This window comes from Gallus gallus, chromosome 4 (genome assembly GCF_016699485.2).
Source record: "Gallus gallus isolate bGalGal1 chromosome 4, bGalGal1.mat.broiler.GRCg7b, whole genome shotgun sequence".
Taxonomy (NCBI): domain Eukaryota; kingdom Metazoa; phylum Chordata; class Aves; order Galliformes; family Phasianidae; genus Gallus; species Gallus gallus.
The window spans coordinates 76205143-76227463 of record NC_052535.1 but is presented as its reverse complement, the minus strand read 5'-3'; the positions used below and the strand labels follow the sequence as shown (position 1 = coordinate 76227463).

Below are 22321 nucleotides of genomic sequence, written 5' to 3'. Positions count from 1 at the left end.
GCAGCTGGCTGCCTCCCCAGCCTAATCCCTGAGTGTTAGTGCTGAGCATGATGCCTTATGGTACAGCACATCCTTTCAGTCAGTTGCAGTAAGCTGCCTTGGTCCTGTCCCTTCCCACCTCCGTGTGCACCCCCAGGTCCTCACTGGCAGGGCAGCAGAAAGAGCTGAAACTTCTTAGGCTCAGTGTGAGCGCTGCCATGCAACAACCAAAGCCTCAGTGTGTTATCACTATTTTCATCAAAAATCCCAAACGCAGCACCATTCCAGCTGCTATGAAGAAAATAAGCTCTATCCCAGCTGAAACCAGGACAGTGAGAAATGCAGAGTAACTCAGAAGACCTCAGTCCTTCTAGTAAGATCTTAGATCTGCATCATGGATTTTCACAGCATTTACTCTTGCTCTGTGTGTTTTGCATGTTGAAGCAGTGCCCAAGGAAAAATTAAGACCAGTTGCAAAGATCCAAGAGGAATTTTTTGCTTCAGAAGTGTTAGGAAATATTAGTAAATGTCAAAAGCCAAAAACACCAATTATAACTACATAGAAACCTTTTTTTTTCCCCTCTATTAGCAATTTCTTGATCTTCTGGCGGGGGATGAGGAAGAACATGCCGTGCTCCTGTGTAATTATTTTCTTGGTATGGGGAAGAAAGCCTGGCTAATCATTGGAAATGCTATTCCTGAGGTAAGAGCATTTTTTCATTTGGTCAGAATATTAATTTTCATTCTCTGAAGTCTTTGGTTCCCATCAGTTGGTAGAATTCCGGGCAGTAATTTAACACTGGTGCTGCTCAACTGATCTTCACAGAGAGAGAGAGAGAGAGAGAAGAAAGTTTCTCTGAGTAGAAATACAGTCTGTGGTGGTGGTTTTTCCTGAACCCATTGTTTTGATGCTGAGCCTGGTGGCAGCTGCTGTCCTTGTGCTGCAGTACGGTCTGTAAACCTTGGCTGGATTTGGGCACATATGAATACTGGAAAAATGTCCTGAGTCCATCCACAGCCAGTAGCAGAGTTAGGGTGGGACTGGTATGGGCTGAGAGGTGGCAGGGATGGGGTGGGGATCACCAAGGATTCCTACTACTTCCAGAGTACCTGGAAAATGTGGGAGATAGCGAGCAGAAAAGCAGTTTGGGGGTTCCTCACCTTTCTTTCTCTATTCTCTGTGTGTATGAGAAAGGTTGGTGGGTTAGGTGTGAATCGTGCTGCCTAACAGCAGTCCTTAAGTCAGAGGTTGCCTGGGGTTGTGTCGTGGCAGCAGCCGAGGAGGACATGCTGATGCTGAAGTGGCACACGTTAAATGTGCCTGGGGATGGAATTTGCCATTGGCTCTTAGCTGAACTAAGGATTTTTAGTATTTGTATTTTTCAAATGCCTGAGGGTGGTGCATATTAACACTGAATTGCCACAGAAGAGACAGATTATTATGTAGGTGTTGGTTGAATTGTAACAAACCTGTACATTCTTCTAGGATTTTGCTAAAAACATGCTATTAATCTCAGTAGTAAAAAGGTAATATTCCAAACAATACACAGCATACTGTCATTAGGACAGTTCTAAGACATCTTTCTTTTACGTTTTCCTTTCTAGGGACAAACTGCATATGTGTTAACTTTGGAGCAAAGTCAGTATGTGATTTGGAATCCCAGCACTGGCTGCTTTTACAGGCAGTACGATACTTTCTGCCCCTTGCAAAGCGTGTACTGTCTGATCAGCTGCGATAACGTAAGTGAACTCCGTGTCTTCTCACATTGCTGCATGCCATACAGTTGGTCGTGTGACATTCTTGTTGACTTTCTGCATCAGCTTAATGTTACAACAGCATTACTGTAGTGGTGATATTGCAAAATCTGAAACTGAGGAAACAAGGTGAGCTTAGAAGAATCCCTGAGTTTTATTCAAATGGAAACTAAGAGGAGTTTAGAAGTCTGATCATCAGTGTTTTTGGATCCATTGTAAGGAAACAGTGAGTCGGGCTTCCACCGTGCATCGAGATGCAGCTAATAGTTAGTTTCTGTATTGAATACGGACTGGGCAGAAGTTCTCTGAAATATTGTGTTTTATTTGGTTGGCTTTTTTTTTTTAATCATTTTCTGGAGGTTTAATCCTAAACACAAGTAATGAATTTGAAAAGAATATTTTAAAGGATATTTATTTTAAAAGCATCCATCTCTTACTGAAAGTGTTCTGGGTAGTGGGTGGTTTGCTTTGTTCTGACACAGCACCTGCAGAGTTAGTAAAGAAAAACTGAGCTGTTTCTTCCACTACCTGTGTAAGTTAAAGACTTCAGTGCTGATGAGGTCATCACTGAACCTCAAACTACAGCACCCAACAAAAAGTTTCAGGGCAGGCAGTTTCAATCCACAGGGTGTTGTTGCTGACCAGGTGCCCGGCCAGCAGCATGTGACCAACTGCAAGCCCAGCCCCAGGGCTGGGGAAGCTATGTGGCATCATACAGGTTGTAAAGAGAACCATTAAGTACAAAACGTTCTGTATTAATTATCAGTACACCTTGCATCCTAGCAGTAGTTAAAGGCCTGTACATACTTGCAGGCACAAAATGTTACAGATCAGCACTGCCCCCCTCTTGGCATGAGAATGCAGAAGTTGGACAGCTTAGCTGGGACAAACAAGACTGCCCTGTTTCACATGGATACAGGATGGTAGATGGTTTGGGAGTTCAAGATTACATAGTGTTTTATTGCTATGTAAGTAACCTGTTCCACAGCTGTGACTGTATATTAAAAGCAAACTTGCTTTCTTCTAGATTTGGTTTAATATCCAACAGTGGGACTCTCCAGTAAGGATAAGTTTTGATATCAGCAAACCAAAACTTTGGAAGCCTTTCTTTTCAAGAAGCTTACCATACCCTGGGCTCTGCAGTGTTCAGGTACTCATACACCTATCAGCAACTTCATGTGAGGAGCTGAGAGATGACAGGATTCCGAAAGAGAAGCAGACTGAATTCTTTAGACTGCAGTGATTAGATGTCCTTCTGTGCTAGAACCTGCTTCTAAAAAGGCTTTCCCACACATGCCTTTAAAACTTAAAGCAGGAATACTGAAAATTACTTCTTTTCTTTTGCTACAAAAGGAATGCACATCTTTTATCTTCTAAATGCCTGTATAAGAGCTCAGGGCAACACTGAACACTGCCACAAATCGTTAATGCAACCCTAAAGAAAGAAAGAGAACAACTTTTGTCTTACAGCCAGAAAGGGATCGTTTCAAGCTGTGTGTGTCCTTAATAAACAAGCAGGAATTCCTCTACAATTAATGGAATTTATCAGAAATAACTGAGGCTTATTGAGGGGAAAAAAATGAAAACTTGGTACACACAAATATCTACCTCATGTTTTTATTATGTCTTTACACCAAAATAGTCTATATTGTAGCAATTGTCAACTGTTCATTAACTGTCAAGATAGCAATACCTGAATTAAGTTAGTGTTGTATAGCTAGAGACTATGCTTCTAATATCAGGGTGTTTTACTTTGCTAGCCTGAAGAATTGGTGTATCAGCATTCAGACAAAGCTGCTGCGGTGGAACTACAGGGCAGGTAATCCAATCCTTCCACCAAAACGACTGCTGTCAAAAGGGAAAGAGTGATCACCAAGTGGAGCACCTTCTTACCTTCCTCAAGTGCATTCATACCAACATCCTAAAAATGGGCTTTGAATGCTGTCTAGGAATTGAGAATGACTTAAACTGTACTTTTAAGGGTCTTTTTAAATTCTCTTCTTTTAACAGAGTTCATCAGATAGGAAGAACTGATTGAGCACTGCTGTAGTTTCCTAATAAACCAAAATGGTGTAGGAGTTTAAGAGGCTGAGAGAGCATAGACTAAAGATGTACGCAGACCCCTGCTCTCCCATGGCTGTTAAGAATGGGGACACAATTTAGCTACATGGGCTATATGATTTTTTTTGTAGTTTTAGGCAGTGCTAAGTTTAACTAAGGTCAGAAATGTTAAAAAAAAAAAGTGGGTCAGGTGAGATCAGGTCAGAATTTGAGTAAAGACTAGAGTTGCAATAATAACTGTATTTTATTATAGGATTGAAAAAATACTGAAGGAGAAAATTATGGAATGGAGACCAAGGCATTTAACTCGCTGGAACAGATACTGTACCTCTACCCTACGTAACTTCTTGCCTCTGCTGGAACAAAACCAAGGCAAAGATGTAGAAGATGACCATCAGGCAGAGCTGCAAAAGCAGCTGGGAGATTACAGGGTACAGTTGTGCATATAAATAATTTATACTGTATGTGTCGGTACATGGAAATAGCAGACCTGAAGGACCACCCACCCTGCGGTAAGGAGCTGCGTCCCAGGCTACTTGTTCCCTCTTCTACCAAAAGTCACAGGAGTTGTTATACTGAAGATAAATCAATACAATATTTACAAAGTGAAGTAGTGATGGTCTGCTCCATGTGAAAATGAAAGAGATGGATATAAATACAAGTATACTTTCCACAAATGGAGGTAGTGACTGCTGTGGTACAGCAGCAGTAAAACAACACAGCTTGTTTATATTCCACAAAGTCTGTGACAGTTCTAGCACTATACTTATAGATTGATGGGTACATTTGACCTCAAGTCTTATCAGTAAAAAGCTGGCCCTGTAAACTTACAGGCACAGAAACCCATACAACAGTCTGTTTTACTGAAGTCTTCTGCTCTTTGATTTCTAAACAGCTTCATCTTAAACTTAACCTTTTGCAATTAGGAAAAATTGCAGAAGCCTACCAAGAGTATAAGAAATGGAAAGGGGGTATTTAAATACAGAACGGCCTTTTTATTGCACCTCCTCAGGTCAGCAGAGAGAAACTCCATTTTATTGTGCCTGTAAGTTGAAGATGTTGCATTTCTTCAGACATCATCTTACCTTATGTGATTCTTTTCCCTTCTCTTTCTTCCAGGTGTCTGGATTTCCTATTCATATGCCATTTTCTGAAGTCAGACCTTTAGTAGAAGCTGTACACAGCACTGGAGTTCATACCATTGATGTTTCCAATGTTGAATTTGCCCTAGCTGTGTACGTTCATCCTTATCCCCAAAATGTTCTCTCCACATGGATTTACGTTGCTTCACTTGTACGGAATCGGTAGTACAGCCCAGTCAGAACACCTCAGCTTTGCTGATGGAGGGGGAAGTAATACAGATTTCTCACACTGCTGATTTGAGCTATCCCACATAGCTTGAAAGTCTAGCGAGAACCTGATTTTTCAGAAGCTGCAAACATTTAGCTTTGCTCAGTTTAAAACCACAGGAGATAACTTACCAACCTTGACCAACAGTTCTGGGATTCAAGTAAGTTGTCGGTTTCCTCTTTATTTCTGTACATTACTTTATAACTCCCTGTGGGACTTGCCACACTTCAAAGCATTAAAAATGCATATATTATTTTGAGGTGAAGTTTGGTTCCTGGCATTACACTTTGCAGACTGACCTCTGGTTCCCCAGTTGTCTTCATTGGCAGCCTTTCTTCCTGCTTAGAGAGGCTGTAATTCAGGTCCAATATAAACTGTTGCAGTTTTTACTTACCTGAGTTCCTGTACAAAAAGCAGGATCTATTTACTCCCAAATACATTTCATGCACCACAAAAAAAGCGTTGAAGACCCCACTTTTTAAGAACATTTCTCTACTCCATGTCTGTGTAACAGCAGCAGCATTCAGGTATTTTATTAAAAGGTTTAAGAATAAATATTTATACCAAAAACTAAAAGTTAAAGCTCATCTATTTTATGTAAGAGTTTGATTAAATCACTTGGAGCAAATCTTGTACCGTGGCTACTTGCAGATAATTTATCACTAAAAAATTATTATGTAAAAGTAGTGGTGTTAACAGTTGATGCTGATGTGTATTTTTTTCCTTCAGGTACCTTAATTAAACTCTTCCGAGTGAAAGCAAGGGTGGGTTCAGGTTAGGAAGGATATCAAAGTTAAGGTAGAGCTTAAGGCCAAAGAAGATTCAGTCCATCCAATAAATGTTGGACAAAACCTTTGCTTTAGAACCTGGGATGCCACAGGTTCCCCTCTAATCAACAGAAAAGCACCTCTACAGAACTGTCATGCAGCAGCAAGCATCTGCACTCTAATCACAATGCTCTGCTTGAACAACACTGATTGATTACATCTCTGAAGTCCACCACCTTTTCAGAAAAGGGTGAAAAAAAAGAACATGGTCTTCTCACACTATTTTCTGCAGCTGATTCAGCCCTCTACCAATCTGCACAGGAAGCAGTAATAGTATGTAGCAGTAAGGACGAGAACCTCCCCAGCTGCTCCTTCTTCACCTCAGGAACAAGAGTTCCAGAACAGAGAGGCAGAGAAGCCCCCCCATACCTTGTTACTTCTCTCAGAGCCAGAACGAGTGGCCATTTACATCTAATCTAAGCTTTAGGCACCAGAAAGTTTAATGCAGTTTACTTGAAAGAACAGTTGCTATAACGGAAGCCTACCAGAGAGGTATGAAAGGAGACTGCTAACTGACCACCACACCTACTTCCTCTAGCTGGGTTCAGCTTCTAACCACTAGCAGCCATCTCTGGCACTAACAAAAATTGAGTAGTGTTTTTTGTCAGTTTTGATGCAAAAAAAGAATGCTCTCAAACCTTGGAAGAGTTGGGTGGTGAGATGGCATCAGTACAACAAACTGCCACTCATCTCCAGTTATGCCTGCAAGCTGACCTCCCACACTCACTCTACCTAAGCCACCTGAACTGCTGTCCTCCTCAATAATTAATTTATCCAAGTCATAAAAAGGGTAAAAATTACTCATTTGGCATACTGTCAGCCTGCAAAACTAGCCTTCTATGAGGCTGCCAGCTCCACCCCCTGCATCTGCTCGAAAGAAAACTTAACTTACAACTGTAGTAAGCAGATGACCACAAAGATCAGAGTACTCACCCTCTCCTGGAATAGCCTCTTCCCCCAACACCCCACACAGATGTGTGCTGTCCTCACGCATCACTCCTTGTTCTTTTTAGCGTAGTTCTCTCTCAGCCTAACAATGGCTTCTTTGCATCCCTGCTCCTCCTCTCTGCTGTTCAGTGAAGCAGTCATTTTAAATCAAAACAATGGGGAAAACATCTTCCACAGATTTTTTATGAATGAAAGCTGATATTCCTAGAAGCTGTTTGGAAATGCAGTCACTGCAGGAAGGAATGCCTATTTTCAAGGTTCACAGTTGCACTACCACCATACAGCCCCCACCAAACCTCCTTAGCTTACCAGTGCTTATCTCACACCTCAATGTCACACTTTAAAAGCATATATATTCCACTGCTACATAAAGTTTTTATTGGTGGGAATGTTTTATTTGAGTATGTCTTTCAAGCCCAAATACAAAACCAAATGCAAAAGGAAAGTGGGAATTACCCTAATTTTGCAATATAAAGGACAACTTCAGGATAAGAGGAGAGGGGGAGAAACAAGGCTCCTAAAGATGTATTACTGTTACCCAAATGCAAACAATACATTTCAAATTAGCCGCAGAGCTTTATATTGTACTGATGGATTAAAAATAAGAAACCATTCACTTAACACAAAATAATCCATTAAAGTATATTTAAGTGCCAAACTTGGAAGAAAGTGGCATTAAAAAAAAAAAAATCTGCATGTTTTCCCATCTTCCCCAAATAAAGTAAAGGAAAACCCAACACCCTTCAAACCAGATGAGATCGTGAGATTGTTACAACACTGTACAGTACACTTAAGATTCTGAAGTTATGGGCAGGGTCAGGCTAGTATAACAGATCTCACTCCAAGGATTGTTAACACAAGATGCAAACTGTAAGTAAAGTGCATGAAAGGAAGCCTGCTCAGCTAAATGAAGTAGACTGAAAGATCAGAAGTCAGCGGTCATTCGCCAGAGCGGCAGCAGGCCCGAAAACCACACTGCAAATTCTGGCATCCACTGGCGGTTTCAGCATGAGGACCTGCACAAAAACAGAACAAATGTGAAAAGAAGAAGATAGGCTGTTTGTTTTGGTTCAGAAGTCTTCTGACCTTGCAATTCATAAAACAAATTTCGTTTGTTTGCTTAAACACAAAACTCCATTCAGCACTGGGAACGCCTCAAACACCACTGGTATCAGTGACACCTCACTGAGAATACTTATTTTTTCCAGGAGTTTTTCTTTTACTGACAGCTCAGTGCCAGGAGTGTAACATTCAGTGACAGCCGTAGGGTGAGCAACCATCAGCCTGCAAACTTCAGAAAGCTCCCACGGCTGCCTTTCAAAATGAAAGTACGTTCTCATAATGCTTTTCACTCCTATTTTTTCCAAATTCAGAGGATGCCATCATGGCATTACAGAAAGCAACCCATCGTACGGAAACAGTTCTCAGTCTGGAAAGTGCCTCTCCATGAGCGCAGTACATTTGGGTACAGCTCCTGTACTCTGACTGGAAATCCGAAGACTTAAAAAGAAGAATCTGCAGTGACAACAAAGGTGCTTTATCAGAAGCCACAGAAGCTTAAACTGATGTCCTTGAAAAGGAAGTTGTGAGCACAAGACAGTATAAACCAATACTGTAATACCACCCACCTCCACTTACCTTCACTTAGTGTTTTCCCTTTAATTTGAAGTGTTAAAAGTGATCATAAGAAACTATTAAGGGTATTAGTATGGGGTTTTATTTCCTGCAGCCGTACGCCAGCTTCAGAAACACAAACATTTGCATTTGGGTCAGCTGATCTCTGGCACCCAACGTAACTCAGCAGCACATTTCTAATTAACTAAAGCAAACTGGTAAAGAACTAAGCAGGACAATCCACTCCCCCATTCCATATATGAAACAAATCAAATTCCTTTTGAAATATGTTTCAAATGCATTTAGGAGTAGCGAAATAACGTAATGAAGGGCAGCATGCTACGTCTGGCTTGATTTTCCCCCTTGAACAGTAAGTTAAGTCATAATTAATCGCCCTGAACAGTGTCTTCAAATCAGTTTTCTGCTTCACGCCACACACCGATGAGCAGCATTCTACAAAATAACTCAGTTAGCATGCATGAGACTGAATAAAACAAACCTGAAGCTATAATCAAGGACAATGGTTGCAATAAGGAAAACAGCAATATTTTCATTTGTAGGTGAACTCGTTTCCTAATCTTTTTATTCACCTGAGCTACGCTTTGATCTTTCACATCACTTACGAGCTACAGTTTGAAAGCTCCTTCCAAAGTTGTTTAAAAAGGAGACTCGGCGCTTCTGAATAGTTGGCTTAGCAGAGCATGTTCTGTGCAGTGCCTTCCAAGTCAGAGCTGACCTTCCCCATCACTGCCACTAAGCAGCACATCACAGTAATCTGAAGCAACTGTCACACGCCCAGTAATAATACCTGGGACAAAACTAACAGAACAACACCCCAAAGAAGGGAATACTCACTATGAGCTGTATCATGAAGTGCTTAAGTAAAATGAGGTTTGGGGTCATTCACCTGGAGAAGCAAAGTTAATGAGATCCTCATCTAACCACCGCAGTCTACATTACTGGTTTAGCTGCCTCTAAACTGGATTACTGTAATGCTCTTTAAATGTACATCGGATTACTTCAGGTGACCCAGAACAAGGGTTTACCTACTCCTCCTCAACAGCCCTCAGTGTTTTGAAAACCTGGTAATATAAATGTGTCTGGCAACCTAAGAAAGGAACACAGCTACCTGATTACTCGATTTTGATTACTTTGTTTCCATAAGGCATACAAAGTCTCCTAGAAAGAAGTAGAGCATTGCACACAAAATGCACACCAACCCAAGCCAGGGTGGAAGAGTCACTCACACGAGGCACAGCTGGCTGCTGCCACCACATCCCTTTAGCTCTCACCTTCAGCAGCAGCAATACTCGTGGTCTGCAGCAGGACTGATCCCCAACCCATCTGAGATGGAAAAAGGCCTTCTGCTACCCCAGTTCTTCATTTAGTTTACCAAGCACCTAAAGACTAACGCTGACAGCAGGAAGGCAGCAAAAAGGAGCTGTCAGAAACACACAAGGAGGGGAGGAAAGACGCTTCATTTCCACGGCCACCGCTGCGAAGCCACAGCCCAAAGCAGGGGGAAGAGCTGCACAGGTTTAGAACTGCAGCTCAGTGAGAGGGCTCCTTTATTCTCAACAGCAGATACCACGCTGGATGGTAGTGCAGCACATTACAAGGGAACTACAAGAAAGTGATCAAATTAAGCATTGATCTTGAAAACATAAATGGAGATTTAAAATTAATATTGGCCTTAAGTGCTACTCTTTGTCGGCCTTTGGTGAAGTTACACATCAGAACATTATCAGAGCGCCTTTGTTACCTGGAGAATTTATGGAGAGATCAAACTCTTAGAAGTCTAATATCGATGCACCCCCATAAAGATCTGCACACAGGAGTACAGAAATCTAAGCAGAAATTGCAAAGTTCAGAGCTCCACTGCTGGAAGACAGATCCAGCTGTGACCAACACATTTTTAAGTGTCACAGGAGAAGAGTGGATCATCAGAAACTGCCACAACTTTGTTTTATTGATGCCCTATTCCTTTAATTCCAGCACAGGAGAACTACATTTGAAAAAGCCACCAGAAATTAAATCCTATGTGAAAGCAGCAAGGTACTGCTACAGGAACAACATTCTAACCCTGAAGCTGACTGCATTACAGGCTTTAAAACTGAAGGTGGAGTACAGAGACTGAACACAGATAAGACAGAACAGGACAAAACGGGGGGAAATAGAAATGTCTAAGTGGCAAGAGAGAACTCAAACATTCAGCTTTTCTTACTGAGTTTAGCACAACTGAAGAAACAAATGTGTTTCAGGCATCCTACAAAGTCAGCAATTAGGAGGAGTGTAACAGATTTGTTTTCAGCTGCAGCTGAGGGTTATTTAACTCCCAAGTCTCCAGCAGAGTGAAGCAGGCAGAGGTTCCAAACTAAGCGTTACTATGCAAACCAAGAACTGGAATTGTACTGACAGTAAACAAACAAACTAAATCTGGAGATGCGTGCAAGTTTACAGGCTCTGCTCGTAGGAGCTGCATCACATTACTGCTGTACAACAGCTGTGACTGACCCTATGAGATGTACAGCAGCTACATGTATAACAGCATTTGAAATCAAAGTCTGAAAACTGCAAACACGCCAAGCAAACAAGTCCAGCAGGAACTCCACAGAGAACATGAGTGAAGCTGCACGTGTTGGGCCTTCTGTCGAGCTCAGGCTTTATAGAAAAAGAAATTCCGAAAGTAGGCTGTAGGTGGAAGTAAAGCCCTTATATTTCAAAGATCACAGCGGTGTCTTTATTACTCAAAGATGGCTAAATTCCTTGCAGTTGGCTCCAGTTTCTGTTCTTCCAGTGTGAACCCAGAACAAATCTCCTCTCCTGAAAACAGTCCCTGATAGACAGGTGGGCAAAGAAGGTTATGAAATTACTCTCTACAGATCAGTAGCTTTTGTATGGCACTTAATGTAATCTATATGAACAAAGAAATGTAAACAGCTTCTGATACGAACTGATTTAAACTTAAATAGCATTTTACTTTCCCTACAGTTACTAAAGAAATATCAAATGATGTCCCAGGACTCCTGTTGCCCACAGAGGAGAACAGGTATTTGCTCAGCACTATCACAGTGAAATTTAGGTGAAAATAAAGAACAGTATACACTGATAAAGCTGCAGAGAATTCAGTTATAAAAGGCCATTTCTCATTTCAGAGCTTTGCTAGGATGCCTCTTCTTATAAGAAAAAAAGGAAAAAGAAAAGCACCACCACAAACTGAGATGCTGCTATTTCTCACTAAATGCAAGGCCACCACTACATCCTCTTGTTTCTGTTGCCTTCTGTTTACAGGAGTAACCATTCATCCAAAGCCATGCAAGCTTATAGACTCACAGCTTCCAACAGGCAGTATAAAAGGAAGGAAAAACAGGAAGATCATCGGGACAATTTTACAGAATTATTCCAAAACGTATTCTGTTGAAATATAATTAATTTCTTAAGGTTACTATGGAGCAGTCAAGCTTTAAAGCAGTGGAGGACTTGCACAAGAGATTCTGCCTTTTTGAACTAAGATGACATACTGTATTTTAGAGACTAGAGCAAAGGAGACAGATAGAAACAGATACAGACAAACCAGGACATCAGATCTGGTATTAGTGACAAGTGGAAAAATAGGAAACTCTAAGAAAAAAGGAATAAAATGAAGGAGGAAAAGGCTTCTAACTGGTCTCTGAAGACACTGTTACATTCAACCTGATGCAGGAAAGAGTCAGTGAAGGATTTTAAAAAGTATTAAGCGTTTTCAGATTGAAATACAAGGAGATATTTTAAAACTCTGTGGTCTAGATGGAAAGGAACTGGGTAACAAACAGCAAATGCATCAGAAGTGTCAGAGAAGTCCACAAAGTTGTCCAAAAATTACGGAAGCAAAAATGATTTAATACTTTGACTTGTAACATCAGGATCCAGCCCAATAAAGCACATCACCTCACATGAATTTCAATGGACGGAATACCCAAGCATCAGTACAGTTCCACTGACAGCACCAAAGCAGTGGCATCCTATATACCTGCTGTGGTTACATCTCAGTGTAGACGCAAACTGAGCTGATTGCCATGAACTACCAAGGAAATATAATATTGTTTTACACACAGTTCTTATAATCCTGTGAACTCAGTTATCCTTTCTTTCCATTCTGTTGCACTTACCTGTTTTAAATTCACACCTGGAATAAAATCACACCATGGTTCCCATCTCTAATGCTACGAACACTTACTGGACCTGACATAATAGACTGGATTCCAGTGCAGTAAACAGTAAAAAGACTTCCACCACAAACATATTTTATGCATTTATCCAGATCCTTCTCCAGCTGAGATTCAACCCTAAGTAATTCAAGCAAAACTAGAAAAACTAAGTTATATTTCCCACAAGGATACATGATAGTATTCTACACCAAAACCACTGTAACGTGTGATGTTTGTGTAACAAGCTCTGCCCCCTTTCCATCCCCCCAAAAATACCACTTTACAATCAATCTAATGACAGCTCTGTCTCAAGTTAGCACCATAAAGAAAACACTCAACTACATCATTTACAGGGAAGAGATGAAGAGGACAACAATGTATCGGTTATATACTTACTTTCTAAACCGCTATTGCCTATGCTAATCTGAATTAAGAGAACATGGACTAAAAATATCTAATACAGCTCTGTATTGCCTAGGGGGAAGACTTAAACACAAAAAAAACCCTGAGATAACAGTTTTGATTTTGTAATTAGTATTGAATTCAGTGCTACGCAGCCAAGAAAAGAGTTAGCAGGCTTTTAGTTTTTGTGGTTTTGGTGGTGATGCTGCGTGTGGGGGTTTCTGGTAGTGGTGGGATTTTTTTTTGTTTCTAAAACATCCTTAAGCCAGACATTACTCCCCAGACAAGGATCACATCTTCATAAAAAGACATTACCGTTAATGTTGTCACAGTAGTAAAAGTGTTCATCATTTAGAGAAGGGCATGCAGAAACTAAATCCTGCAGGCCTGCACCAGTTACAGTGAGACAACCCGAGAGATTGAGGTGCTCCAAGTGTGGCAGTCCTCCTCCCAAAGTCAAAGCCCTGTTAACAGATAGAAAGAGGGGTGTTAAAAGCTTGCACAGCACTAGACTGAACACGTACTCCCGCATGTCACCACATATTTACTAACATCTTGCAACAAAACCACACCTCTACTAAGCCACTTGAAATTTTTCAAGTCTGGCATCCCATACAGTTAATCAGCCTCGAAGCCACACAACAGGGCTGAAAAATGAATCCATCTCTACAGAAATGAACAATTCCCTTTGACAGAAATACACTTTAGTAGGAAATCACTGATTATTAATGACTCCGGGGATGACCAAGTATTTCTAAGAACCAGCATGACACTTCTCCAATACACTACTGATTTTGGTGAGACTTCCATGGTGATGTATATTTCTCAGTGCATCCCAAAAACAGAACTGCGCGACATTCCCAAGGTTTGGTGTGCAAAACTTCCAACAGTTTGATTATTATTTTTTTTTATTAGTCAGTTAAAAACTCAAATTCGTATTTTCTTAAGTCAGTTAAATCTTTACCAGCAGAGCCTCTCCCTGCCAACACACCACTGCATGCTACTCAAACCAAATTCTATTTCCCCTCCAAGTGCAAGAGTTCGACTACAGATAAAGCAGCCTCAAGGCTGTAGTGCATCTGACCCCACACTTGGTGTGAGGCTGACTAGTGAGTGACCTCTGCACTAACAGGCCAGCTAACCCGAGTTCAATCACAAGCTCACCCATCAGAAGGAGAGAACAGACAAAGCCACTCATGCTTCAATCAACATGTCTCAGGTTCAAGCAAAGGCCTTTTCAGTTTTATGACCTAAGAGCATGAGTATACAAAACGCTCCCTTATCAGCAGACAGGAAAAAGAACAACTAACAAAACCAGCTATCAGTATAAAGTTCAGTTTATATGAAATGAACTGCCAAATGCTTACATTAGAGGCTCATTATTTTTTCTTCCAGGACCCGAAGTATTATAGAGGTGCAAGAAGCACTTACAGCAGAATACACCCTCAACTCTTAACATTCCCCTGTATCCAAAAAGCACTGATGTGAAACTGGCACCACAACTAAACACTCCCTATGACTCAAGGATCATGTCTTCCTTTGATTCTAGAGGACTCAGTGGGGAACAACACCAGTAACGTGTCAACTACACGCAGCATTACCTGTCCGCTGCCAAATGAACCACAGTCAGCAGTACCAATCTGCTCCAACACCTGGACAACATCAGGCTCAGACACAAAGCACACTGTCTCAAAATAACTGCTAGGAGACATCCGAACAGCTGTACTTCTAAGTTCTTTGTCAAAGAGGGGTGAAGTCTGCGGGGAGGCAATTCAATGCCAGCAGTGCTTTACAGTATTCCTCCACAGACTCCGGTGTACAAGTAGGTATGAAGTCTCTGAATTGCAAGCAGCTCTAATTAGTCCCAGGAGCTAGAGCACATCTGAGCAGGTGACTGCAAGCATTTCTGTCTTGTCTCATTTTCATTCTGAAGCTGTAACTACACATTTCTGACATAATACAAAGTGTCAATTACGTATTATCACACAATGCACGTTAACTGTCACGAAGCTGTCTCAATGCTCAAGCTAACTTCAACTAAACTCTGTGCTTCGTACATTACATAAAATCAGATTTAATAAGTTCTTATGCACATACAAAATTCTGTCACCAGACAAGCTAAATGTGATGCTACTCTGGTTTGTTTTTAAAGCTTCAAGTCTATTCCTAAGTTCAGCAGGCACAAGAGGAAAAGAAAAAAAAACAGCACTGAATTTCCTAACAAGAAATCATTACAAATCAAATCTAAATGAGTAGTAAGTTATGCTTTTATCTACTGCAAGCAAACTTACCAAATGCTTCATTTCAGAGGAGCTGTCTAAAGAAATTTGTAATCCTTTCATTCAAAGGAAGAGTTGGGAGAAAAATTTCACATCTGCTATTCTCAATACTTTGAGATGCAAGGACTGCTTAAGATACACTGGATGTTCTCAATAAAAATGCTTAAACTGAAACTAGGTGGATTCAACCCAGAGCAACCCAACCATATAGATAATATAAAAACCACACTGCAGCAGAACAGCTCAGAAATGTGTTTTCACCTGAGAGCACGATCTGTGATCTGGTAACACCCAGACAGACTGAGAAACTGAAGAACTCGTGCAGTCTCTTCATCTGGTTTGTCACTGCCAGAGTATGCCAAGTCTTTTTCCTCTGACTGTTTAGTCCTTGTTGGTTTTTTGCACAGTGCAGAGGACTCTGGAAGTGCTCGAATAGTTCTTAGTGCTGTTCCAGCACAGCAAAATGAGTGACCGCAGTAAATGAAGTCAGTAGAAGCACAGTGCTGCTGCCACCCTCTAGTCCTTAAACCATAAATGTCTCTATTGCAGCAAGATGCAGAACAATTAATGTTGGACGCTGGCTCCACCAGACAAAATCCTTCAACATTTCTGTGTCTCCACTCTGCAGCATCTTCAATATCAGCTAAATCATCTGCGTTCAGCATCCACACATAGGCAGAACTGAAGTTTTCAGAGCTGTCGGGTTTAGTCCAATGATGCTTACTGTCTGTTCCCTCAATGAGGTTTTCATTGTTGATTTCATGCGAACAATTCTTGGTGGACTGCAGAGTAATCTCTCTGTTTTTCCACGAAGTCTTAGCATTCCTGTTTCTGCAGCCTTTCAGAATACCTCTGTTATGGTGAGTTGATATGATACCCAAAGCTCTGGAAAACCTCTCTATGGCCACATCAGTGATTTTTTCACATCCAGACAGGTCAAAGTGGCGAAGGTTTTGACAACAACCAACTGAAGACCAACTGAAATAAGATGAAGAGCAATCACTCAGTTTTGTTCAGAAACAGACATTACAGCTACACATACAAAAGAACATTTCGTAAGGGAAATAGTGATATTAATTCACAGAATATTAGAAGTTCCCTCAGATTACAGGTTAGGTTTGACACTGCAAGTAAATATGCCTAGAATTATGTCTAAAGAAACATGAAATGAACCACAGATCAGTAACACGCTATACTTTTCCATACATAGAGATGTAAGGCGTCCATATTTACTACACCTTGAGTAATTCTTAAGAAATTGCAAACACCAAACACATGCAACAGTTTCAAAAACAGTTTTTTTCTGTATATAATGCTGATCCCTAAAACCAGGTAACACATGAGAAATCAAACATTCATCTTCTCAGAAAGCTGAAAAATGTCAGCTTAATGAATTAGTAAATTTCACTGAAACAAGTGAAACACCTGTAATATTCAGTTCTAAGTAGTCTAATAGTTGTAGTTTATTACTATTTGAGTTTCTGAAGCTTGCATGCCTACACATACTGAAATCAGAGACCTTAGATTCCCTATCTTTCTTTCAAGAACCTCCGGTATCTTTCAGAGAGAGTATCTGGTTTGCAGAAACACTGTGTATGGTAGCAGTTACTCTGTAGGTGATTATTGTGAGCTATGGCAACACTTGCATATTAATGCAAATTCACCCCTTCTGTGTTTTACGTTTCAACTGAAACAAATTTGATCCATAGCAGCACTGTTGCATTATTAACTATAAGAGTGTACAGTCTATTTACCTTTACCACAGTTAATGGAGAGTGTTAACATCTACAGCCAATGAAACCTATTTCTGAATTACAGGTTTAAGAGTGGATGTACAGATATATAATGAAGGAGAAGAATATTTAATGTTTACTAGAGACTGACAAAGGCTCACAAAGATCGAATTCTGAACCATGTAAATTCCATTAAGGTCTTCATTTCAATTTAAACTTCTTGTACAATCTACAAAGCACTCATATGAGCAACCATGCTGGTACCATTTCAATGTGCTGTTAATAAACAGAACCTGAGAGCACTGTATGATGAAAACACTGCATAGTGAAACAGCCACTGAGTTCCAGCATCACACAAAGACACTTTTGTGCAGGTTCTGCACACATACGTCATCCCAGTGATGCTGAATGTATTTTCTGCAGACTCCTGTACAACTCAGGAATCCACAGCAATATATGTAAGCCCTACAACTTTACCCACCATTTGATCTACATCTTAAAAAGCAGTGCTCCAAACATTACCTGATATGTTGAAACAAGAAGTGCAACAACTCCTAACAATAAATCTATGAACAATTTCAAGTTATTAAAATTAGCACGAAATTAAATTGCTATGATAGCTACACTTTGATAGGTTTTAATAGCTAATACAAGGATTCTAAGATGGCCATTACCAAGTCAGGCTTTACTTCCTGTTTCATTCATTGTTATTCTGGTTTATTCCTTCATTATGTGTGGACACAGAATGATCTCTTTATTTCTCACTCATACTTGCAACACGGTAATAGATGCTTGAATGCTTCCTCTCCCTCCCTTCATTTCTACTCACTGATTTTTAGGAAATAAAAATTAACTAACCTTTCAAATGCTGAGTCTGAAATATCAGTTTGAGTGAGATCCAAATATTCCAAGTTGGGGCAAAGCTCCAAAATCTGTCTAACCTGAAAAAGGAAGAATAATCAGCAATCATTAGCCAAGAAGACTATAGTGTCAGAGTCAACATATGTATTACATTCTTTTGAATTGCAACTTGTTTTCACAACCAGCGTGCTTTAAACTCAGACAAATCAGTTGCTAATTATAGGCTGCACAGCCACAATTATTAAGTGCTCACTTCAAATTACATACCATTTTGCTAGACGCTGCAGAGCTGTAGGCCAGTACTAATGTCTTCACTGAGGAGCCTACATGTGGGAGAACATTATGAATTAAGCCATGAAGTAAACGTTTCTCCATCTGTGCTATATTAATGGCAAGTGAATCTTCTGCTGCTTCTTCTGCAAAATAAAACCAAAGAGAAAGACTTAAAATGCATTTGGCCAATTGGAATCCACGCTGTCAGTTTACATCACACAGGTTATCAGAAAACCAAAGAAACTCTAACACCACTTCAATTTCAGAAAGCACCCTGCATCAAAACTCCCGCTGAATTTTAGCTCCATCCTTATATCCCATCTTTAAAACCTGTTCATCTTTCTGACAGTCCCGATGAGTTTGACTCCAACAGCAAGTAAGAATAGTAGTTTGGGACTGCAGCTCCCACTGACTTGCTGTATACAGTGAAATACTACCTCATAGGCCACTTCACATCCTGTGATATAACAGAGCTTAATACAAACTTTACTTTAAATTTAGAATACATTAGGATGCAACACAATTCATCCAGACTTCCTAGAGACAAAGCATCTTTTTCCTCCTTTTAACTCCTGATGCATCCCCATAGCTCTCCTTTCACCTGACTCACATTTGCTCTCTCCTAGATTAAGTGATTCAGCATGTCAAAAATCAGCTGCCCTTTTTTTGTTGGTGGTGGTGAAAACATCCCCTGGCTTCTTCACCCAACTGGGAGTTGGGATGAGATGAAAATAGGGAAAAGGCACTCCCTTCAGCAACACCAAGTAGTTGCTAGACAAAACTTCTGAAGTTCGTTCTCACTGCCTAAGTCTGTTTGACTCAGAAAGCATTTACCTAGATAGAATATGTTTCTGCATCTGTGGTTATCTTACAGTATGGGAATCAAATATCGAAGTCTGGCAGAAACGAAAGATTTTAGACAAATGAACCCATTTCATAAACTCACTATGGCTACATAATCTCTAGGAAAAACAATTTCACCAAAATGTGAGTTTACCTACCAGACTCATCTATGTCGGCATCTTCATCCCACTCCTGGAAAGCACGACTTTCATCTTTCCTATTCTTTACCCATTCCTCATCAGGTTCAGTCTCAAGATCTGCTGCAGGACCGCTATACCAATCACCTGCTCACCCATTTAAAGAAAAAAGATGAAAACAAACTTAGAGGAGAAAATAGCAGTAAACACACGACCACATCATCAACCACTTCCTATTTTATTGCTTCATTTTTAGTCACTGTACAACAACTCCATGATAACAGAACTCAAGTAGGCTACTTACAACAGCAATACAACATTCCATTATAATTTACATAGGACAACAATAGACAATTGTTTTCCATAATGTCTGGATGAATGCCAACATCAGCTCCACTATTTTAGTTGCCAAGGAACCTTCCTCTCCTCATGGGTTACCACATAGGGGCAAGAAACTTTCAGCTTGGGTATGCTGTAGTGTTGGGCTCAGGATATCCTACACTAGTAGGACTAGTGTATCCTCACTAGTAGGATACTAGTGATATCCTCACTAGGATATCCTCACTAGTAGGAAATCCTACTAGACCTGAAGAAAAACAACCCCTGTTGAATGCTATCTAGATACGAAACCCTTTGCCTTTATCAACACAGACAGCGACTATAGTATCCAAATTATTTGTCAACCATCTATAAAGGAAAAGGTTTCATCGACATTTCTCAACTAAGTCTGTAATTTTATGCTGTTTTCAGCATGGGGCTGTTTTGTTTTGGGTTGTCAGATATATTTGAGTTTGGGTTTATTTTTTTGCCCCTTTTTTTTTTTTTGAGAAGCTTCCATCCAGCTTAGGGCACTTCTAGACAAACAACTGTGTTAGTATAGACAGTACGTCATGGGAATGGCTTCCTGTTATGCCAAAAACAGGTTTAGGAACATGCCAATTTAGGCAGCTGCCAATTACCTCTTTTGTGCAACATTTACACATCAAGTTAACTAGGTTTTAGACAAAAATTCAAAGAATTTGAACTCCAAAACCCCTCTACAGACAGTCATGCCCATTGCAGCTCTGGGATCAATCTATTATTTTAACTTAAATTCATTCAGCCAAAGAAATAATTGAGACCAGAAGGTCATTTAACTCCTCTCTGGCCTGTAAAGATTTTAGAAGCCACCAAGGTACAACTAGAAAGAGTTCCTCGCTTTTAGATCAGAGTTTAAGTTACATATTTTAAAATTTTAATAGAGAAAGTTAATTAAGATTCATCAAATACAGCTTACTAAAAACCAAAATCACTCAACCACAAACACATGGCATCGGTTGTGAGGATTGCAGTGAGATACTTCAGTGATTGTTCAATATTCACAGAGATGTGGACAAAAACAAGTATTTTAAGCTACAGATGCACTCTGACTTCTAACTGGCCTTAAGAGAACACGAAGATTTTGTCTGTTTGAACAGGAATTTTCACAAAAAGTTATATTTCTCAGTATAGAACGTATAAAAAGCAGAAGTTGTAATACACCACCTTGTAGTCCTTACTGCAGTACAATTTAAGATACTGAAAGAACGGACAATAAAACTGACCCATACAGTTTCTTTGAAGTCTGAATAGAAAAGTTAAGCAAGAATAGGTTATGACCAAGTGCTGCAGTTTTCTTGTTTTGAACTTCAACTCTGCAGCTATGTGCAAAGCACAAAACAGGCTTCTCCAAGGAAAACATTAGTTGGGAACTCACAAAAACATATTCTATTTCTACCTGCTAACATAATGAAATAAAAATGTTACTGAAATAGTTGCAGCAGAAGCATCTACAACTCAAACCCCCTACGCTATAATTAAGATGTGGTACTACTAAACATACTCATTAGCAGTGATGCAAGACGACAACCACGGTAAAACTAACAAACATTTTGTATGCAAGAGCTACTCATGAGCAATGACCAACCATTGGTTTCGTAATACCGCCACCTTGCAGATTTAAGAAAACTATTTATTTGAACATTTTACCAGGTTTCAAGGTAGCCCCTTGTCAGGAGGGTACAGCTTTCCAGCACTTTCAGCTCTCAGGACCACTGATTATCAGACAGCCGATAATAAAACACTTCATTGTCTTCTACAGACTCAACTTCTGTAACTGACAACCTTTCAAGGAATGGTCTGAATTTAACTCACCTCTGGCCCAGCGAACAGGATAAAGATGTTTCCAAAGAGATCCAGTTTTAGCCAGCTGTGACCATTCAGTGCTTACTTGGCTACACTGACATAATTCCTGGGGGTTAAGATAACTGAAAATGGTCACCATCACTTCAGGAGGAAGATTAGTAATATTTGTTGTGTGCCCGGTTACTTCAGCTTCTGAAACACAGAAAGGTGGTGTTCTGTGAAGCACATCCTTGTAGCTTTAAATAATAATGGTGTAACTTAAATTTTGTCGTTTAATTTACCTATTCAAAATGCATTTAAAGTTTTTTAAACAACTGTTTGACAAAATATATGAAAACATACACATTGCTTTGGCTTTAAAAAGCTGCTACTGTAATATAATTATAATAAGAAACTTTAGGCTTTCTATGTGCCGTTTTCCCACCTGGCTAGCTTTCTTTTTTCCCCCGACTGACCCCACAAGGCTTCAAAAAAAAGTCCTGGACAAAAATAAACTGCTCCTCATTTCACATGCAATATATATACCTGCTTTGTTAGATTTCCAGTAAATGCTCACTGAAAGCTCTCAGCCTCCTGACTGGGACAGAGCAAGAAGTCCACACACAGCTCTTGGCAGCTGTCTCGTTTTTATTTCTAGCTTTTACTTCAAGTATAGGCAAATAATTTTCACCTTCCGAATGATGACAAGTCATTCGGACCAGAGGGAAGGACTAAGAATTAGGTTAGTGACTAAAGGTTAGCTACTGTATTCCATACTTCAATGGACAATAGTAGGAGTCATCTCTAACAGCTCTCTCTTATTTCCACCATACAAGAGCTGCAAACGTTGCACATAGGTCACTCAAAAATTAATGTCTCCTATTTATTTCCATGGAAGCTACAAAGAGCCCAATAACACTGCTTGACAGA

The 22321-nt window shown here is 40.1% G+C and overlaps 2 protein-coding genes across 10 annotated transcripts in view; one reads left to right on the top strand and one right to left on the bottom strand.

Moving 5' to 3' along the window:
• The window catches only part of CC2D2A (coiled-coil and C2 domain containing 2A), a 57531-nt gene extending 41625 nt beyond the window's left edge, over positions 1-15906 (top strand). For 5 of the 8 annotated variants that reach the window (XM_015285800.4, XM_040700459.2, XM_025150394.3 and 2 more), the window contains 6 exons: positions 569-682; positions 1585-1719; positions 2762-2884; positions 3495-3553; positions 4049-4226; positions 4915-5780. In XM_015285800.4, coding sequence (XP_015141286.2) covers positions 569-682; positions 1585-1719; positions 2762-2884; positions 3495-3553; positions 4049-4226; positions 4915-5103 — 798 coding nt within the window. In that variant the 3' untranslated portion in view covers positions 5104-5780. Of the gene's footprint in view, positions 1-568; positions 683-1584; positions 1720-2761; positions 2885-3494; positions 3554-4048; positions 4308-4914; positions 5781-5874; positions 7642-14518 lie in introns of those variants that run through there. The other 3 variants (XR_005859965.2, XR_005859966.2, XR_005859967.2) reach the window with 3 other exon arrangements.
• FBXL5 (F-box and leucine rich repeat protein 5) overlaps positions 7294-22321 on the bottom strand; it is a 33157-nt gene continuing 18129 nt past the window's right edge. For both annotated transcript variants that reach the window (XM_420776.8, XM_046940357.1), the window contains exons 5-11: positions 21422-21604; positions 19271-19396; positions 18264-18412; positions 17994-18076; positions 15664-16380; positions 13439-13587; positions 7294-7936 (exon numbers count right to left, since the gene is read on the bottom strand). In XM_420776.8, coding sequence (XP_420776.5) covers positions 7860-7936; positions 13439-13587; positions 15664-16380; positions 17994-18076; positions 18264-18412; positions 19271-19396; positions 21422-21604 — 1484 coding nt within the window. In that variant the 3' untranslated portion in view covers positions 7294-7859. The remainder of the gene's footprint in view (positions 7937-13438; positions 13588-15663; positions 16381-17993; positions 18077-18263; positions 18413-19270; positions 19397-21421; positions 21605-22321) is intronic.